Source organism: Chaetura pelagica, unplaced genomic scaffold (assembly GCF_000747805.2).
Source record: "Chaetura pelagica isolate M959 unplaced genomic scaffold, ChaPel_1.0 scaffold47, whole genome shotgun sequence".
Classification (NCBI taxonomy): domain Eukaryota; kingdom Metazoa; phylum Chordata; class Aves; order Apodiformes; family Apodidae; genus Chaetura; species Chaetura pelagica.
Genome location: NW_009954140.1, coordinates 4,475,642 through 4,497,279, shown reverse-complemented (window position 1 = coordinate 4,497,279; position 21,638 = coordinate 4,475,642). Strand labels below are relative to the sequence as shown.

General features: G+C 41.1%; 1 protein-coding gene across 1 annotated transcript in view; it reads right to left on the bottom strand.

The window, feature by feature from the left end:
* The window catches only part of CEP112 (centrosomal protein 112kDa), a 157,128-nt gene that overhangs the window by 8,205 nt on the left and 127,285 nt on the right, over positions 1–21,638 (bottom strand). Inside the window, exon 25 of the mRNA XM_010002794.1 lies at positions 6,284–6,373. Coding sequence (XP_010001096.1) covers positions 6,284–6,373 — 90 coding nt within the window. The remainder of the gene's footprint in view (positions 1–6,283; positions 6,374–21,638) is intronic.

The following is a 21,638-nucleotide window of genomic DNA, read 5'->3' as shown; positions in this document are numbered from 1 at the left end:
TATGTCCTTCATCTCCTGTCACCGCTGCCCACCCCTCGGCTGGGAGGCCTCTCCTGCTCCCTGCTGCAGGGGCTCAGACACAGCTCCCACCTCCTGCCCTGGGGGAACAAACCCCAGGCCAGCACCACCCCGTGCTGCAAACACATGGTGTTCATCTCTGGCTCTGGAGATTCCTAACAGACTATCAAGATAATTAAGTCTGAAATAAAGCTAGAAGCATCTTTGTCACCACCACTGGAATGTATTTATATATTCCAGTTTTACATTCCAGCATGTGTTACCTTCTCCATAATCCTTTCCATCCTGGGAGGGTTCAGCATGTCCAGGTTTTGGTGTCTGAGGCACAGAGGTGCTGAGTGCTCCCTAACAACAGCAAGAACCAACAATGCTCAGCAGCAGGATTAGGCTCAATATTTTCACACCAACCACATGAACCAGCAAATCTTTGTAGATCACAATCAGAAGCTACTTTTGCTACCACCATTTCCTCTCTTTCAAGACCAAAGATTTAATTAAGCATCTCAAGTGGAAAAGAGGTTTCTAAAGCAGTGGGGTTGGTCAGAGTCTGCCCCACTTTGGGCTGGGTGAGGATGGGCAGTGCCTGAGGCAGCTCCCACTGCCCTTCCCAATGGGTGGCTGATCCGTGGCACTTTGTGCTCATGGCATCACAAACAAAATGATACTTCACAATTTAAATATGGTGAAGATCAGCAGAAAGCTGCCCTTTTCCCATCCTTTTTTAGCTCCATCCAGGCACCTCATCACCCAGAGAGAAATGAATGGGACAATTCACTATTCCTGAGAGGTGTTGAGGTGTCCCTGCTCTTCTGTCATCTGACTGGCTCCTCCATGCACTGACATGTCTCTCTCTTTTGTTCTTTTCTTTAATTCCCTGCATGAAATACCAGCATCACTGTTCCTTGTAGTCCTACTTTAAGCACTTCTGAAATAACCAGATTGCCTTAATTGATAATCTGGCAGCAAACCACAGATGCTCTAGATCAACACACTGCTCTCTGAACAGAACCATCCCTTTCTCATTCACAACTAGTTAAGACGAAGAGCTAGGAAATTGACATTTTAAAATACTCTCTAATTCCCACATGCCAGCATATGCTTCTATTCTTTTTTGGTAAAACTCCTCTTTTTTCCTTTTAACTATTTGTTCTGTAGTGTCTGTTGTACTGCCTTTCCCCAGCTGGCCACTTCATTCCAACAATTCATTCTCTCCCGTGAAGCAGGCACAGATTTGTGTATTTTCCAGTTGTGTCTGATTACCAAAGCTAACATTTGATCATTGACTTCCACATCATCATCATCTACCTCTTTTCCCTTTGACAGTTGCACAGTTGGTAAGAGCCTTCCCTCCTGCAGTTCCTGCCATATGGAGCTCCTAGGAACTTTCAACTCCATTGATTTCCAGCTCCTTTCAAATCCCACCTGCAAATCTGTTTTTCTGTGCTTGAATCTCAGTTTCTGTGTCCTTTTGCTAATCTGAAGCTTCACACTGTACAGTATAACTTACTATACTGTTTAATTCTGCACTCCTTTAATACTAGGCCATTAAAGAAAATTTTATACAAAATATATGTCAAATGCAAAGTTATGATCTATTCTCATAGTCTCAGTCTTAATTAAAAATTGGGGGACACTTTTGTATCAAAGTGATTAATTAATATATCAATGGAACTGGACGTATGGTGGACACTAACCAACAAGTAAGTGGTAGAATTGGGTTCCAAATAATCTCTGCAATTATTTTATGGTCCCTTCATGAACACTGCCATGTACCTGTAGGGGCACCTGTATCCCTGACAGGTCCCCTACAGAGATATAGCCAGAACCAGACTGATTCTTCCCCAACAGCCTCTAATCCAAGTCTGAAAAGAGAACAACATACTAAAAAATTGATGCCTTGGTCTGTGCATGCCAAACAGCCTGACCAGCCTGCCTCAAATCAGATTCTTCATTGCTTCTAGGTGACTCTCCAACAGCTTCTTCTCAATAAAAATGGTTCAAAATTTGTTCACCATCAGTCATTAGAAAATAAATCTGTTGTGCTGCCAGCCTATGGGAGCTACACCCTTTTGCCTGTTGGTCTGCTGCTTTTTTCACACCATATATACATACATATATATATATATATATACATACATGAAATGCTTTATGGGAGGAAATCAGCTGAAGTACATGGTACCCTCCTGATGCCCCTGCTCAGGGAGTTGGCAGAGCACTGGATGGACATTTTCTCTCTAAATACCAAACCTAGAGCTTATTAACTTGTTCTTGGATTACTTGAACATGTTTTGAGAAATACAACCCTTTGAGAAGGCCTGGGAGTTCAGGGCACGGGTCCCAGAGGCACCTCCTCCTGGCTCTTAGAACTACCTGGGGGCACTTGAGCTGTGAGTCCTGTCACAGCAGAGGCTGGGCTGGAGCAACTGTCCTGGTGGTTCATCCACCTCAAGGAACCTCCATCTCATCTTTCCAGAGCGTACAGAGCAGGGTGGGGTGATGGAAGTAAGGGCAAAGATTTTCTGTGAATTTATCTGATTGCATTTAAAACTCTATGATACCCTTAAAAATGAATCTGAAAAGAAACATGGACCTCAACTAAAGAGATATGAATATTACCCAAGTCTTCAGCTCTTGTTGTATTATGAACTACTCGGGCTCCTAACCCTGGACATGGCCACACATAGCTCATCTTGTTCTCTCAGATTCTTTGCCCCCAGCCCCACAGATCTGCAGCCAGTGGCACTGCTCCCCCCCAGGAGAAGGTGGGGCACACCTGAGGAGCTCCCTGTGCTGTACACACAGTGGCTACAATTGCAGAACAAAGCAGCACAGCCTTCATCCGAGAACAAATATGTTTTGTTGGCATGGAAACAGTAAGTTAGGCTGAATGTGGTAAATATCCAGCAGTCATAAAAAATGGACCAAGTCGGAATATTAAACATTAACAATGAAAACTCACTGAATGCTTTTGAATTATAGCTCTTTTACAATTATCAGTCCTGCTTTCATTTGAACATAAGTGAAATCCACTTAACAAAGCTGTGACATTTTATTCCAAATACTTCTACATCCTTGTGCAGATAACTCCTTTCTCCCATTTTTATAATCTATTTGAGAAAAAAGAAATTAAAGGGCTGGAAATCTACATTGGTATTCCCCTTCATTCCCTCAGTAACATTCATGAATTGAACATAATTGATTTTCTGTCTTCAGAGAATCTCCCTCCTGTAAGACTCTACTTGTGACTTGACTGCTTGGAGGACTATTCCTATGGTCTGAGTACCTACAGGGGTGCTAATTCACTTGCTTGTGAACATGAGGAACTTTTTTCCCTCTGTTATCCCTAATTAGAAATTTTACATCATAGTCAATCCACCCCTATAGTTAAAAACATTAGAACAAAAAATGAAAATAATGTTGTTGTTTTTTCTGAAAAAAAATCTCATGTTTAAGTCTAGAAGAGAGATTCTTGCAGCTTTTTTGTATACTGAGTTGGGGTGATTGCCCTCACAAAAAGGAATTTTAAATAAAATGAGATATTCTAAAGAAATCAAGGTAATAAAGCAAGAAGATCACTACCATTCATTTTTACACAGGCCCCAATTCAGCAAAATTGGTTGCACTTGTCTGAATTCCCAGGTTCCTTCAGGCCCATGCATAAGCTCTCAGAAATGTACATCATTTTAATCACACACTCACAGGATGCAAAGTCTGCTGCATGAACAGTTCAGGTTTTCTAATGATGACTGACAACTGCACAAAGCCATTTGACTCAAGGAAGAGAAACATTTTTAGTAGAATGAAAGATCTTTCTATCAGAAATCTTGTCTTATATTAGATCTAGGCACGTATCAGAGACAACCAAGTGATAAACCACAAGGGCATATGATACAGGAACACAACTTCAGTGGGATTAGTTGACAAGAAGCTGGTTCTTACAGTTATATATTACTGAGATTTAAGAAACTCCAACATTGTTTGCAAAGAAAATGTTTGGACACACACAAATTTCCTAGGAACCTTCCCAGACTGCTTTAACTGTCTTGGGACTATATATGAAGAAATTCCTATATTAAAATAACTATATATTAAGCATGAGTCACACTTTATTTACTGCTAGCTTGCCACTTTTTGCCAATTACATATATCGGAATAAATTGGACATCTAATTTTTGAAGAAAACATCCAGCAGTTGGGGATGAAGTAAACTGGAGTAAACACAAGTTCATACAAGAACATGAAGTACTGGAATGAAAAAGCTGTAGAAAAACAACAGCTCATCTTCAACTGCAGCACCACGTTTGCCTCCAGACAGCTCAGGGCTTGCCATTGGAGTCCTTCTAACACATTTCCCCCTCCTTATTTGTGGGATAGTTTTTCTCTGTCTCTCTGGATAATTATAATAAAGAAAGGTTAACTCTGTGTGATCACCAGAGGGTTCTTGTAACAGAGTTAAGCTTTGTGGATCTGTCAGTCTCTCTTGGAGAGTGAAGAGTTATAAGGACATTGCACTGAAAAAGACAAACATGGAGCACCAAGATACCACCCAACAAGCTGTAACGAGAAACAGCTTTATATTTTTAATTAAAAGCACAACAAAATGTTTTTTTCATGTCTCATTCATTTGTTTGTTGTTGTTATAGAATCAAACCCCATGATTTTTCCTTTTAATGAAAACCAGAAGCTGTTTAACCCTCTCTCCTCCTTATTTATAGACATTTAAAAGCTCTGAAAAGGGGCCTTTGTGGTAGTGCCAGAGCAAATTTTGATGTTTTATGCTATTCTGATTCAGACACTATTTGGTCAAAGCAGAAAGCAAGTTCTAAGTCACTGCCTTAAATATTTCACCTCCCTAATCAGCTGATGAGTCGTTAGCCACTGTTAATGTTTGATGAACATGTTTACAGGTAGCCTGGCTAAGACACAATCACTAGAAGTATGTCAGAGCTGTCATTTTTGTCTTTGTGTGGTGCAGTCATTTAAATGACATTTCTGTTTCATTTATACTTTCCCAGCTGAGCCAGTGCTTCATTAAGGTAGTGTGGGCAGGACAGTCCTCTCAGCTGGTTTGGACCAGGTACTCATGGAAGAGAAAACCTTGAAGGCAGGAAGGGGGGGAACCATCCTATGAAACTGTGTGTCTGGCCTTTTACCTCTGTATTGCACAACTCATTTTTTCTTTCTTCATCTGGGTCTTCTCTCAAAGTGGGTCAGAAAAAATAATGCAAAATGGCCATGGCAAAGATTAAAGAAAAGATAACAAAAGAGATTTGGAAGAGGAGTCCTGCAGCCTGCAGGGCAGTGTTGTGCCCTGGGAGGGACAACCACTGCAGGTCACCTCACTCATTACACCAAATTCCTCCAGTGCTGCAGGCACTGCAGCTAAGGGGGAGCCTGTCTCAACATCTAGATTCGGGAGGCAGAGATGAACGGGAGCAGGAAATACCTGAACCTGAACACCACGGGTGACTGAGGGTCCTTGTGTGCAAGGAGGGTGAAAACAAGTGGGGGAAAAATATTTGAAATCGTTTGTTATCATCCTGCTGCAACGACCTCAACTTCTAGTCCTGCAGGTAAAACTTAGAACTCTTTCTATCAGATATATGCTATTGATACTGTTCACTCAGCACCACAGAAAGTCCTCAAATGTTGCAAGAAGTGATTTTTATCAGAAATCTGAAATTTCATTTGCGATTCAGACACCCACAGCCTGCACACCTCCCTGAATATTTCATTTTAATCTGCTTTGAATGCAGATCATTAACTTTCAGTTTCTATACTAGTCTGTAAACTACATTCACTGTTTTCCTTGAAATCTCTGCTTTCACTGACAGTGCCCAGAACAATGTTAGCACCATTAATCACATGGAACTCTTTACAGACAACATGCGGGGACAATGAACGCATAAGATCGGGAATAAAGATTATTTTTAGCTCAGTTATTGTCCAATTATAATTCTCTTCATACAAGCCATTGAACAACAGGTTGAACAGTCTCATAAACCTCTATTAAAACAGTACAGTCAGTTCAAAATAAATGCATCATTTAACAGCTAGAATAGTTGAAATACCAACTCGAAATACAGAGCAGGAGATAAGACCTTGCCTGTAGGGTTTGGGCAGTTTAATTCTCTTTTACTACCAAAAACCAGAAATAAAAGCTACCTGGACATTTTGCAAGAAAATCTACGCTTTTGTTTTGAAGGAAGACATTAAACACAGGTCCTCTTTGCCCAGGGAAGGGGTGTGGGGGCAGCACCAGTACCTGCTCCTGGACCTCCAGCTCCCGGCGCCGCAGCAGCTTCTCGGCAGCCTGTGCCTGGACGCGGTAGGTGTCCACCTCATCTTGTAGGGCCTGGAACAACACCAAGGGGTGCAAAACACACGTGAGACACATGGGATGGTGGAAAAATGTCACTTGATGAGCTGATTAAGAGAACAGGGCAGTATCCACAGCTCCTCAGCTTGGCTGACTCCAGGCACGCACGCCAGCTGGGCCACCCTGACCAAGAGCAGTTATTCTGCACAGGTAGGACCATCAACTGAACAGGAGTCCTTAAATCTGAGTAGCTCTGTCTTATTGCAGACTACAAGTATTGATGCTAAAGATGTAATAAATGTCCTCAAAGACTGAAAGGGAAATGGAAATGCTGCAGTTTCAATAACTGTATTGGCAGTCTCAGATTTTTGCGATCATCTTATTGGTACAACTTGTTTCCAGGAGCAGTTTTGCACTGTACCAAGAGCTTTTCCTTTAAGGCCAAAGAATAATCTCTCTGAAAAACCATGTCTGGAAGTTGCAGTGACAAAGTAGTTCATACTATTGAAGGGGATGTTTGCTCCCCTCCCGCCTCATTGAGAAGTCTAGCACGTGATCTACAAATTAAGTATAAATAGCAATAAATAAAAGGGACCTTACGATCATATCACTTTACCACAGCTATCCCAGTCTTTCTTTAGTTCAGAAATAATCACTAAGTTCACAAAATGCATTGACAAATTTGTTTTGTCATTGTTGTTCTTCTTATATATTTATTTTTATTACAGCAGGCCCTCAGAGCCCTGAACATGTTGTTAGATGCTTAACAAAAGATCAACCATGCCCCAAGGAGCTGGTAGACTATGTTATTTCTAACATACACACAAACAAACAATGCCAAGTTTCAAAGTTTGTTGGTTTTTTTTTCAAGTTTCCTACTCATTGTTGCATGTTTGAATACACACCTAACATTTATTTACACATTTACTAAAAGCTTAGTTAAGTTGTCAGCTTGAAGAAAGGCATTGTTGGCAGCAAGTGCTGACCTGAAGCAAAGTGCACAATGTGGATGGGAGATTGACATGCCTAGGAAGGAAGCTGGGGCAACCCAGAGGGAATATCTGGAGTTATCTTTTGCACACCAGGAAGCTGGGGCATTGCTGCCCATTGGCTGGGAGGTGGTGCAGAGTGGGGACTGGACCTGGGGAGGGACTTGAGCAGGAGATCCCCTCTAAATGACACCCAAGGTGCCTCCAGGGATGCTTTATAAAAAAGGTGAGCTGCACAGAGACCTTCTGCAAGCTGTGTGGGAGAGACCCACCAGCTGGGGACTCCAGGCATGCTTTGCTGGATGTGCACTATGGTCACCACTCGCTTCCTCCAAGCAGAACCAGAACAGCCAAACACAAACCAGGACCAGGGAGAGTCCTCCCAGGACAAAGATTTTACAGAGAAAACCCTTGCTCTTTTCCACAGCACTGCAATTCTGAACTCTCAAATCATTTACAGGATAGAATTGCTATTGAGATAAGATAAGAGGACTACTTATGATAGATCTTGCACATTGTTTTGAAGTGATGCCAGGCATTAACTTTAAAGTCTTCTAGCTATAAGACTATTACATGTTCTGATGCCAAAAAATTTAACCAGACCCAAGCATGAACTTCAGATCTGCCCAGGGACTTTTACACTATCACTGCTTCTGAGAAATGCTGAAATCCAGGCTTTGAATACACAACCAGTCTTCAGTAATCAACAAGCCCTGCAGTACCAGGGATTTGCATTGATATAATGAAATATACGTATGAATTGTGGGCTTTTTGTTTTCTTTTTCTACACCTAATTTTGTATGGTAAAAAACAAACGAGCACACTTTGATTTCAAAACTAAATTGATCAAGTCTGCAATGTAGAACAGTTGGCAGGAACACGTTCCATCTATCAGAGGTATCACCACAGACCCAAGTAACTTGACAAAAGTCCTGTCCTAACTCCAAAGCATCCAGACATCACCAGAACTGGACTCCCAGGAACATTCACAGAACACATTTTGGATAAGCTACAAAGGAAGACCCTTCTTCTCCTGCTATTTCCATGGGATCAGCTTATGCAAACAGCCTGGCATGGGGAAAAAGGAGGAGGGAGGAAACCTTGCTCCAGCTCAGCCATCCTGCCCAGAGTCCCTCCTTGAGCTCAGGACCAAGTTTCACTCCTTCACAGGACACTGAGGATGGTCAAGAGACAGCCTGTGCATGTACAAATGTTTATGTATGTACCTGTGTCTCAGAGAACAGATCTATGTCACACTCCATCACAGAAGTCTGCACTGAATGCAAAACAATCCAAAATTGTTCCTAGTAGAGAAAGCAACAACATGGAGCAAAAGGAGAGAGCTGGTGCACTGCTGCTTCCTGCCTTCACTGCTACATTTTCACTTTTCTTACTTACAAGGGACAAACGTACTTTGCTGAGCATAAAAGAAGAGGTTCCTTCAAATCTGAGGGTTTGCAATGTATCATAAAGTCATTTCATTTGGGAAATTCAGATGAGACACAGTCTTTGTTATGTCCACCTACCCCAGATAGCACTTGCCAGCCTGGAGCACACCTGCTTCATTAGGAGAGCAGACAATGTCTTAAACAAGTACAATTTAGAACTAACTTATTTTTACTAGAGCATGTAAGTGCAGGAAAGTGTTAAGTCTTATAATTATCCATCAATCCAATTATCCATCAAGTTTAACAAAACAATCTGCATGAGTTTATCAACTCCAATCAGATCAGAACTGGGGATGGAATACTTTCTACTGGGATGCCAGAAAACAAGATTCAACTCCTCTCATCAAGCACCTCTACCTTGACCATTTTTGGACTGCTGCTGTGTTGCACACTGGCTCTCTTGGTCACTTGGTAGAACTTAGTTTTGTGTATAAAGGATGTTTCATGAGTAATTAATGTTCATTTGGGTATTTCAGCTTTTCCTTCCAGCACAAGGACAAAAAAGTAAAATCCAAAGATCAGTATCTGATCAAAGCCAGGCCAAAAAAAAAGGAAGTAGTAACATCAAAATCTCATGGTTGCTGCAGGTTCCTGCATATGCTTAGCTCTGGAAAGAGTAATTAGAAGTAAGCAAGTTTGTTGCCCATGATTTTAATTTTCTAGGAGAAATCAGGATGGATGTCATGAATAATGTGCCCTTTTGAAGATCACACTGAAAATTCTCTCTATTGTCAAAAAGCTTCATGTGCTGCAGCCTGAGCCTGAATGCTGATCACTGCTTCTGAAGGGACCCAGTGCCCTCACATCTCTAGCTGCATCTGAGAGAGCAGCTTTTGTCACACAGAACACTCCTAAAAACAGCAGACACCTTATCCCAGGCACACTGCTGAACATTGCCTTTGGAAAATAAAATAACAGTGTCTGTTGAGTTTTGTTTAGAAATGCAGTTTTCATTCTAGAGCTTCAAAGTGTCAGATTTTGCCCAAAGAGTAAGAGCTTTATAACTGTGGAGATGAAGAAAAATGGATTAAAAAAAAAAAATCTGGAAAAAAGGCAAATTTTTAAGTGTCAAAGGGGTGTTTTTTTTCCTGAATGGAAAACAAAGCCTAACTTACTTAGTTAAACTTATTTAGTTAAACTTTTCCAGGTACAGAATGAATCCCCATCCCTCAGCTTTGCTAAGTGCATTTATATCACTGTTAAAAAGACAGTTGGTTGGGGTTTTTTTCAGTTAAACTGGCTTCCAAATGCCATGTAAACATGTTTGCTGTTGAAAGTCTACACCATACCTGACCTTGGAAGTGCTTTGTGTTGGCCTGAGAACAAAGAAATGAAATGTTTTGCTTTCCAGCCCAGATATCCTACACTTTGAAAGGCACTTAAACATGTAAATGAGATAATAAGCTCTACTGCAACAATGTGGGTGAATTACAGCTGCATAAAAGGAACATTCATGTGATTTATTTATAAAAATGGAAAGGATCCTAAAATAAAATCGTATTGTGAATGTTTTGGTCCCACAGAACACTGAGAGACACGAGAAGGATGGAAGGGGAAAGTAATGGCTTTGAGGCTACACCATGGAAATGTTATGGTCAGATTTTGGGAGCTTCAGTGGAGCTGGTGGACTGGTCCATCACTGGGATATGTGGAATGTTGGCTCCTGGCTGATCCAAAAGGAGAACGGACCATCAGAACTGCACCTCTGGGTAGGCACTTTGGGTTTATTTCTGTTATTCTACTGTGGTTCATTGTTTCATACAGTTTATTTCAGTCCTAACTCGGCTCATGGTAACTGGGAGCACGTTGGAGAGGACGGTGCAGCACTGGGTGGGTCAGGGCAGCACTTGGCCTGTGCAGCTCATTGGGATGTTGGGATGGGGCACAAGGAATTCAGCCTGATTGCTGAGGACCCAAATGAGCCTGGAAAGGAGTTGTGATTTTTTTTTTAAAAAATCCTACTTGTAAAGCATGTATTTTTAACAAGGAGCCACAGAGAGACAAAAAGGTACAAAGCCAGCATTACAGAATCCCTTTTCAAGGCAGGAATACATTCCTGGCAGTAGGTACAGGGCTTCAGCTAAATCAACCAAAAACTGGTAAGAGAAATAGTTCTAAGAATCACAAGAACAAGTATGGAACAGGAGTATATGAATTATTTAGTCTTAAATACATAAAAAGTATTTGATTATCTTTTAACCACAGGATATTTTTAAAGAGCTTCGGATTCCCTTAAAAAAAATCAGTCCTGGAGGAATGACAGGAACAGAAGTCATTATTTTTTTTAATTACTTGGTATTGATTAGTAGTTAAGATACTGTATGTACAAAGGTGTGATATTTTGTTTCTTCAACCTGAAGTAATTTCCTGTTTTTGGTGTGCTCCTGAGAGCAGACAAGGCTTGATTCCTGCTCTCACCACATCAGTGGCAAGTCAGGGATCACTGTGATTTACCTTTGAGAGTTGAACATGTGATGTTTAGAAGGAAAGGAAAATCTAGAAAATGTTAAAACCCCAAAGTATTTTCTCTTTGAAACAAAAAGCATCATCAGGGAAGTCACTGCTCCTTGTGATCAGATGATGGCAGGTAGTGGCAAAGTCTTTTTTGGGAATTTCTGGCTGTACCAGCAGCTCTGCACACTTGGATGGGCACCTGTATCAAGAAAAGACCTCAATATTTATGACTGGTGCAGAGTAAGGCTAAAGGTAGTAATAGTTTGCACTTTTCATCTTCAAAGAATTTTTCAAACATTACCAGATTAATATAATTAGTTAATGAAAGATGCAGTAATAAAAGCCACCATAATTACCTACTGTAGTTTTAATTATCTCCTTACTAATGCCCACAGAAGAAGGCTTCCACTTTACATCCTCAAAACATGTGCCAACAATAATCCTGAACACAGGCCCTTCTTTAAGTGCCTTCTAAATTCAAATTACATCCATTGATGTGTTTTCTCTCCCTGTTCACAAGAAGACAATCCAGCTCTGGAGCTCTAAAGGAAGTCCATGCAAATATTAACAAAAATTACAGCAAATTTTGTTCCAGAACTATTTATGGACATGCTTTAAGGTTGTTATAGCAGCACTCAATCTGAGTATCTTTATCTCTCCATGAAGCTGTCGGAGCCAAAATTTCTCCTTTATTCTAGGTGGTCTCACAATTTACAGAGTCAAATCTAATTATTATTCAAAATTGATACCAGAATTTTTAAGCAATCATATTTTTTTTGCTAAAATGTTTTATGGAGGTAAATGTGTCTGGTTTTATCACTACTATAAATAAATTGGGAAAATAGATCTATGAAGTTCACTGATGTAAATGATGTGAGTTGGAGCAAAACAAGTGTATTTTTAAAAAAGTGAAATACTGATGTTTAAGCCAAATTGCTAGTGCAGCCTGAAGGCTTTTTGGGTTCTCATGGAGCTTTTGTCCACTGAGACCACTCCAAACCTGGGACACTGCTCACTCCCTGTGCTGCATTCCAGCACACAACTGCTTGAAAACCTCTGTACTTAAGTTTGCTCTTGTTTTTGGTGTAAAGCAAAGGAAATCTTATGGTTTTAACCTAATACATATGTTTGCTACTCACATATGGCAAAATTCCTTTCTGGTGGGAACTCTTTCACTGTTGCTGCAACACACTATATATCCAAGAAGTCTCCTTTGATGTTGAACTATTGCTCCACCACTCATTATGCTACTGATTCAATATGAAAGGCAAAATTTCTGTGGTTTTTGTTAAAACAATAGCTTTGTTTCTGCAAACAAAGTTTTCCACAACCTGTATGCAGAGACCAAAATTACTGTAACAGAAAAGACAATCTATTATTTTGTAGTGAAAATAGTTACAGTGTTTAACAACACAAATTATTCTTCCAACCTATAGGTAACATTACAATTACTATTATGACTGTACAGAAAATTTATGCCTTGTTGCTCTTCAGGAACAGAAATTAAAACACCTTAAGCCATGTTTTACATTTCTCTAACACTTCCCTTCCACTAACCTCCCAGCCTTTTACCATCAGGTCAACTTCATTACCTGGGTGAAGCTGCTAACAGCTCCATGTGGGTGGGGGAAAGGGAGGTCCTGCAAAGGCCAGTCTGCCCCTTCTCCTGATATGGAATGCCAGAACAGCACATCTGGGCATCTTTGTGTCATTTTAACCACTAAACACTGTTGCATGAAGAGTGAACGCGAATTACAACATGGAATGAAAACGCAAATGTTACACCTTTTTAAATGTGCCCCATTTTTGCTGTCATTATGGGGCTAGAACAGGATTCTTGGTTAGGAATCAGATAAAAGGGGTAATTTCCAAAGGCACAACATTCATCAACTCTCACTTGGATGAAGTTGAACTCCTATACACTGGGCCCATTTGGAAGTCTGGTACACTTTGCTGACATTTCAAAATGGGACCTTGCAAAACCACCTGAGCTGTGGGCTCTGCCCACTCCTGCAAGCCCAGCAGCTCCTATTTGCATGGGACTAAATTGCTGCTGAGATGTGCCAGCCAGAGATGCCCTTGGGAAGTGAAACAATTTCTTCCCTTGAGGGACTGTGGGAAGAAAGGAGTTCAGGAAGGAATAATTTGACCCTAGGAACAAAATCAAGTCTCTCTAGTAGTAGTGAAAATATTTAAAAGTAGGTCAGTCAACATAAAAGAAACACGTATGCAAACATGTTCCCAGAGTGGGGGGCTCTCATGCTGCACTCTTTTCATTGGTCACAGTTCATAGACAAGAGACTGACTGGCAGGGTATGATATGCTTTGGCTCTTGAGTGGATCAGCAGCACTAGCTCCTGAGCAGTCCCTCAACTCTTCCACATCAGACTTTACCTGAATTGCCAACACTAAGATTTTTTCCTGCTTTTTTCCCTATAAAATATTAGTGCGATTTCAGCATTTGCTGTAAGTGTCTAGGGGAGCTGACCAGAGATTTAGGACCATTTATCTGCAACATCTTTAGCCACATATCCCTAAAACACCTTGACAGCACAAGCAGCACCATTTGTAGGCTTAAAAATTAGGCAAGGGCTTGAGGATTTTGCCAAGTCAGAGCTTGGCTGCACAGCCCTCCCTATAAACTCAATTCTTTTGAAGAACAAGGGATGTCACAAGGCACAGCAAGTCCTGCAAAGATAAAAATTCAAAGACAAGAGCAGTGTAAATTGTAAAGTTAGGCTTTTTTTTTCTTTTTTTTTTTTTCTCAGGGGGACCCTAGGAAGGAATTGCTTTGGCTTTGTTTTCAGTGGCTCAGGTGATGGGAGAGAGGGAGGCAAGGTTCAAAGAGCAGCAATAAACTTGCTTTCATCTGCTGTTCTCAGCGAACCACAAAACCCAACAAGCAGTTGCCATGTGCAAGCACTGCTCTGCCCATGGCTGGGACACTTCAGGGCTGTTGTGATGAAGTCACTCGGAAAGTTTGTCAGCTCAGATTTACTGTAATATTTACCTGGAGTGTTTGTTAGTTTGCTTTCAAACTGGCTCTTCCTCTCTCCCAGCCTCCTTGAGTTTCACGGTCAAGAGCAGGGACAGAGGTTGCCAAAAGGAGAAAACTGCTGAACTTTTCCCCCCTTTCACTCTCAAAGGTGCAGACAGAAACTCCAATGGTTCACATATACCAGATAAAACGAATCTTTTAAGCCCAAAGATACCGTGACATCTTAAGCACACAATTTTGAAGGAAAAGTTCAAAACTCCATTTTAAACCACTTATGAGAGGATTTACTGAGATCCTGCCTAATGTTCAGCTGACGCATTGTCAAAAACATTTATCACAAAGCTTTGAAGTTTCTTAGCTCCCCTCTAGTTATTAAAACTTGAACTGCAGTTTATCAGCCTCAGAGCACACACAAAATACAGCAGGTACTTTTTAAGTCAACCTTTCCATCTGATTTTGAGACTATTATACCAAATACAACATTCCCAATCAGGTTAAGGTCTGACAGATAATGCTGGAGCAGGCAGAACTGCTGTGTCTGATTGATCCATGAGACAATTTTCATTTCTTAATTTGAGTTTTATGAAAGACTTTGCAATCAAAGGGAAGGGCACAGAGTCTGCCACTCCTGGCACAGGTCTCCTGTGAAGACCTGATGTCGGTGTCAACATTTTCAGACAACTCCTTGAATTTTTGATGCCACGTTGTAAGAGTGTCTAAAACATCAGGGCAATGGATACACTGTGCTAGAGAAAAACTGCTGTTGGGAATACAAATGAACTAGCAAAACATCTGCTTTCGCTGCTTGCTGTATTGTCACCAACAGCTTTGCAAAAACAAACATCAGGGGTTTGAGCAGGATTTCCTGCAATGATTTTGAGAACGTCTGACTCACGATAAAGCACATTTATCAATCACTTGCTGAACAAGGCCATCTTTTCACCCATGGGGGCTTCATTCCCAACTAAGTTTATCACCAAACTGCCACTTTAAGTGGGTGTTCAGAAACTTTACACCTGGAGAGGGACCAGAGGTCCCAGCAGACCCCTGGTGCTCTACAAATGTCTCCTTCAAACACATTCCTCATCACAGATGCATGAAGACCTGGAAATATAAACATTTCTAACAGGCTTTACAAAGCATCTTATTTTCCTATGCTCTTTTAAAAAGTAAATATGAAAGGCTCAGCCATTTCTAATCAATAGGCAAATCTGATCCCCACTAAGAACAAAAGAAAAACTGTTTTGTGCAATGAATTAGCAGAGCACCCAGTATTGCTGGAATTCTCCCACGACATAACATAACACACATGCTCTTACACACACACAAAGAAACCTAATAGTGTCTTTATACCTTTCAAAGCAACCTTAATCAACAATATTAACTTGCAAGGCAAACCACTGCTTTTTGAACTGAGGAGCAGTGAGCCTGACTCACCAGTGCCTGCACACTTGGCACAGGGCAGAGGTGAGAGGCAGCAAAGTAGGATCTTCTAAAATGATGATCGTGAGCCAAAAATGGGATGACTTGACAAGGGAGAATGCACACATGGAACCATGGAAATTCTTTTATTCAAAGTCTTTAATGACCTCCAACCAATTACATTTGCAACAACACTTGATAATGCAATTGCTCCTATTGAAAAGTATGTGTGAAAACTGGGCATTTTTGAAGCCTGATTATTATTTTTTTTTAATCATGTTGAGATGAAGCTCATTTACTTAACAAGAAAAAATGAAAAAGAACGTCCTCGGCAGCTGGTCAAACAGATTATGAAACTAATCTCACTAGCCTGAGGAAAATGAGAACTGTTTTTCAAGTATCTATTTTATAGAGCATTGGCTTTATACTTTTTAAGAGGCACATTAACACAACTGATCAGAACCTCCCAAAATGTTAATCATGTGACATTCTGAGATACTTGCTGTCCTAATGCCAAGGCTTCTAAACATTTCTAAAATCCTTTCACTTCACTTTTTTTTTTTTTCCCCAAAATTAGACATGGCAAAGATCTCCTTCAGCTTTTTCAGAAGTTTTTCCTTCCATTTTTGAGCTCTATAATACTACTGCAGAATATTTTAGATAGCCAGATGTATATGCATTGAGCAAAGAACAATGTCAGGATCCACAACCTAGTTCAATGTCTCTGCTAACTCTTTATTCAAAACATTTGACTCTAATTTCTGCATAACTCATTTCTAGGGGTACCCACCACCCTATTTCTTTAGCTCCAATGTAATCTTTTTTTGTTGAACTGGAATAATCAATACAAAATTCATTCTATATCTAGTTTGAGTTGATTGTCTATGCACCCCTGAAAACATTCAAGCCCCACTTGTTGCACCTCTGAGGAGGAGGTGGATGATTTTGGTCTGCAAAAATCCAGCAGGTCTGTGTCCCTCTGAGCCAGCCCTGGTAGGATCAGAGATGCTTGGCTGCACTTGAAACAAGCACCTTACACTGGTCTTCTGATGCTGATAATGTCAGTAACACAGGTAAGACATTTGGTGTAATTTAATTATAGGCAAAGTGGGAAAAGGATGAGGGGGGAAAGACACTTGCCAAAGCTATTCCTGGGCAGATACAGAGTTTGTGGAACGTCAAGAGCTCTTATCACAGTTGTGTCAAGACAAAACTGATTTCAATGGAGTTCTGATTTTATTTTATTTTCATTAAATCTTTTTTGACCCAGTTTTGAACTGAATGTTGGCTGAAAGACTGTGCTGATGTTAGTGGATCTTTCTGCTGTAGCAGAAAAGTCTTACATGGAAATGCAGAGACAGCAGAGAACCTCAGTGCCACTCATAAGGTTTTGTGGAGTTACTTGTGAACCTAACAGGCATCCCCGAGACATCCCTCTGCTCTTCCTTCCCAGAAACTCCCACAGGGTCACAACAAGGCAGTTAAAATAATCCCAAAAGGTACACCAAGCCCAGAAACCCTATTGAGGGGAACATTTTGCTTCAGACCATCATGAGTGCTGAGGGCACAGGGACTCAAAGTACAACCGTGCAGATCCACAGAACAAAAACCACCCAGGAGTATTAAACACAGACAGCAACTCCCTGCATTGCATCTTGCTGCAGAATGGGAAAGTATATTGAGCAAATGTCCCTAAAGCTTCAGCCTGTTCTTTTACTTTCTCCTGGGCATCTGGCTAAAAGACACTACGTCCCAGAAGATGGAGACAGATTACTCCAGTTTGACCCAGCACAGACACTTTTATTCTCCTTGAGCCAAAGCCATCTCTGCACTTTATCTTCTACAGAACTTCCAGGCTCTTGAATGAGAGGTGTAAAACCTTGATGTCCACAATACACTTCAGCAATCATCCAGAATGCTCTGAACAAGAAAAGTAACCCTAATGGCATCTTCCAGCTTCAGAAACACTTGGTGAGAATGCTTCTGCACAGGTAGGAGATGCTACAAGGGCTGGACTGGCTGAGGAATGTCTCATCAATGCAAAGGGAGGAACTGCCAAACCTGTTTGGCACATCTCACAGAAGGCAGGCTCTTTTAATTTTCTCTTTTTTTTTTTTTATACGTAGTTCCAAATATTCTTAGATGGATAACATTTTTTAAATGCAAAAGCATTACAAATAACAGAAAACAGATCAAGTTCTAAAGCACCACCAGTTTCTCATTTGTGCAGCTCTGTACTAAGGGCTCTCATTAGACCCACACAGCACAAAGATCAGAGCTTTCCACCTACTTTACACACATTCACAAACTTCTCCTTATCACAGATGAGACATAAACTGCAGGAAAAACAATATATGGAGTAGTGTGAAAGAAGTAAGAATTCCAGTATTGGCAAAGTGGCATAAAACTTGATTTAGTTTCAGGAAGCACAAATAAGCTCATCCTCTGCAGAGGCAGGTTAGAGAAGGGACATCAGGAAGGCTGGATTAGAGGCAGGAGACAGCAAATGAGCCCCCAGCAATGCCAAACCTGGCATGCAAATGCACATTTCAGTATGATTCGGGACAGAGGAGAGAACTGGTGAAGGACAGAAGGAAAGAAAAAAGCAGCATGTAAACAAGCAAGGCAAATCTAAAAATTCACAGTGATAACAAAGACCTCACTGCCCTCTTTGTTCATCCATCACTTCAGTTTCCCGTGTCCTCCTTGCTTTTCAGATTTACACAAACCTAAGTAGAAATGTTATTCTGGTAGGAGGAGGAAAACAATACATCAGGCATGAGTTGCTCCTTGGAGCCCAGAGCACAGCTGTGGTCAAAGGTGTTCCCAGGTATGCAGATAATTAAAATCTACTGATATGATTCAAATTGTTACACAGTCTTCAGTAATTGCTGGTTTACCTTGCCAAATTAGAAGTGAAAACTGTAAAGGATAAGAATGATACGAACACTCGGAGTAAAAGCACAAGGAATTTAAACTCAGCCATATCAAGACAAGCATTGCTTTCTTCTGAAGCCAGAGACACCTGATGCACCTCTTGGATTTCTCCTTCAAGCTGCCTGGAGAGCTCTGGCTTAGTCCAACTGTGCAGGTGTTCCTGCAGGTATCTAACATTTGCTAGCCTGAATTTTTATTTATACATTTTCCCACTTCTGAGCTTCTGAGAAAGCAAACAAACTCACTTTTCATGTTCAGTTTTCTCTCGTTTGTATTTTCACCCTCTCTTACAACACAAACTTGGAAGTGAGCAGCAGCAGGGAGAGCACCTGGTGTAGGTGCCAGGGATGGGACACGTGCCTGCAGGCATCATCCCTCCCTGCAGGAGCACACCCTCTTCCCATGTCTCCTCCAGGTTAGATCCTGATGATGGGAAGGAGGGATGCTGGGTGAGAAAGGAGCCAAGCAACAAGAATGGAAAGGCCAAGCTGGACCACGGGACCAGACATGGGGACCAGTGGCAGCCCCTGGGCAGCCATGGAGCAAATACAAAGGAAAACATTGCAGCACTTCAGAATTTAACATCTTTTCAACAGTTCTAATGCAGAGAGCTAGTGCAACCTTCTATTGAAATTAAAATGTTGCACTCCTGAGACAGTGACTCTGAGGAGCTGGGAAGAATTCTGGACTAAACCTACTGCCCATTTGGCAAGAGCACAAACACTGTGCTTTCCCAAACCACAGCACATCTGCATGAAGCTTCGGTGCTGACAGGTTCTAAGTAATTATTTCCCAGGAAAAGGGATTGTTTTGTTTCCTCCTGATCTGGTTCTTGAAGAACTTGCATTCATTCATTTTTGTTTCACAAATGATCTGATTTGTTTTCAGGACACGACCGAGTGCCGCTTCCTCCCTCCCCGCACAGCAAGGCTTCTTGCTTTGGGGTGTTCTGAGCTTTGTGAGAGCAAACCCCAGTGCCAAACCGAGCTGGGATTTTACAGCAGGTCTCAAAAAGAAAAGCAAAGTGTGCATCGTGTGTTTTGTCTTTTAAGGGCAACACGGACAGGTTTGAAACCCATGATCTCACGCCGTGCTGGGCCAGGAAAATGGCATGTTCAGGGCATAGGTTTCCAGCATAAAAATACTCGTGAGGTGATCTGATGTGGCTCTATTCACCTGCCAACAGTCCTGGCAGAAAAATAAACAGGTTGTGGAGATGAGCTGCTGCTGGAGGCAAAGCAGGAACCATTAAAAGAGCTGCTCTGACCTGTGAGGAATTGGCTTTTTTTGCTTTGAACTTCAGCAGATCTTAAAGAATTCTTCATAACTGGCAATCTGGGTTTTCACTGAGGATATATTTTTGTTGAGGTGCCAAATGCAGGAGACACATTCAACATTAGAAATACAAATTTGGGGTCTTCTGGTTGGTGGCCAAGCTGGAGAAGGCAACTCCAGCAGCAACTACTACAGATAACTTTGTATCTGGGATTAGGTTCATACACAAACGTGCATCAGTGCTGAAGGAATTGGTTTCATAACTATTAACATATTGACTTAATTGAAGTTATTGCCTTCAGTGCTGTGGAACCTTGAGCTAAAAATAAGCAGAGACAGTTTTAGCAACAGAAGTTAAAAAGTGGTTGTGTCAGAGGAGTAAGGTTTTTGTTGTGTTTTACTAATCTCTGCCTCACTGCTCTTCCAGTCCTTTGTTATCTGGCAGTTTTGAAGGGGACATTGCCAAGAAGCTCACAGAGTCCTAAATTTTATCCTGCAGGCAACACTTCTTTCACTTTCCTGAAAATAAATTTCATAGACAGACCCCTGAAAAAGAAAATAGATGAACTTTTCCTGCTCCATAAAATAGCCTCCTTGCTGGAGGACCTCAGGCTTTCTGAAGAGGCCAAAGATACAAAACTGTTGATGCCTGCACAGCAGAGATTAAGAAAAAGACTCAGCCTTGAGGTTCTCAGTCTTCCCTATAAGCTCCAGTCTCAGGTCCCCAGTCATCTCCATGCATGTTTTCAAGGGTCAACAAATAAAAGACTCACTATATCAAATCCTGTCCATCAAGGAAGAGAATTAGCACAGTGTAGATGGTGCAAGAGTCAGCAACAAGGAGCCATTCCGAGGGGAGGAATCCCAACACCACTGCAAGATGGAGTATGCACATGAACTGCAGAACCCACATGCAAAAGGCTCAAAGAATAATTAGCATTTTCAAGAAAACTAACCTAGTTTTTCACCTTCTTATGTACACAAGCACTATATGAACACATCCAGACAGCTTCCTTCAACTGCAGGGCAACAAGGTGTGCTGAGCCGAAAGGAAAATATTTACAATACAAATTTTAATGGGAAAAAGAACAAAGTATGATACACAGGAACAGATTTGTTTTGTTTTTGTTTTTTTTTCTTTTCTGGACTCTAGTGCTATTTTGTCTGCCAAGAGTACACAGAATTTCCACTGAAGGGCAAGTCAAACCAATTTCCCTTAGGATGATTTAAAAGGCATATATATGTGGTGCTTAGGGACACGGTTTAATGGTGATCTTGACAGTGTTAGGTTTGTGGTTGGACTTGATGCTCTTTAAAGGTCATTTCCAACCTAAATGATTCTATGAAATCGAATTGATTTCCTCAAGTCCAGTCTGTTTTGCTCTTGTCAGTAATTGTTGAGTGATTCCTCCCTGTTCTTATCTTGACCCATGAACCTTTTGTATTTTTTTTTCCCCCCTGTCAAGTTGTGTAGGGGAGTGATAGTGACTTTGGTGGGCACATGACATCCAGCCAAGGTCAACCCACCACAATGACCTGGCTTTGGAAAAAGAAAAAAACATGCTAATTTGAAGGAAAATAGGATTGTTGTCTGCTTTAATAGGTATCCCTTCAGATGTCTTTATGTTCATTTTAATGTCAGCATTAATCTAACTTTCAATGGGAAAAGTAATAAGATGGTTTGGGGTGAATTTTTTTAGTTTTATTTTCTTTTTTTTTCTTTTCTGGACTCTAGTGCTATTTTGTCTGCCAAGAGTACACAGAATTTCCACTGAAGG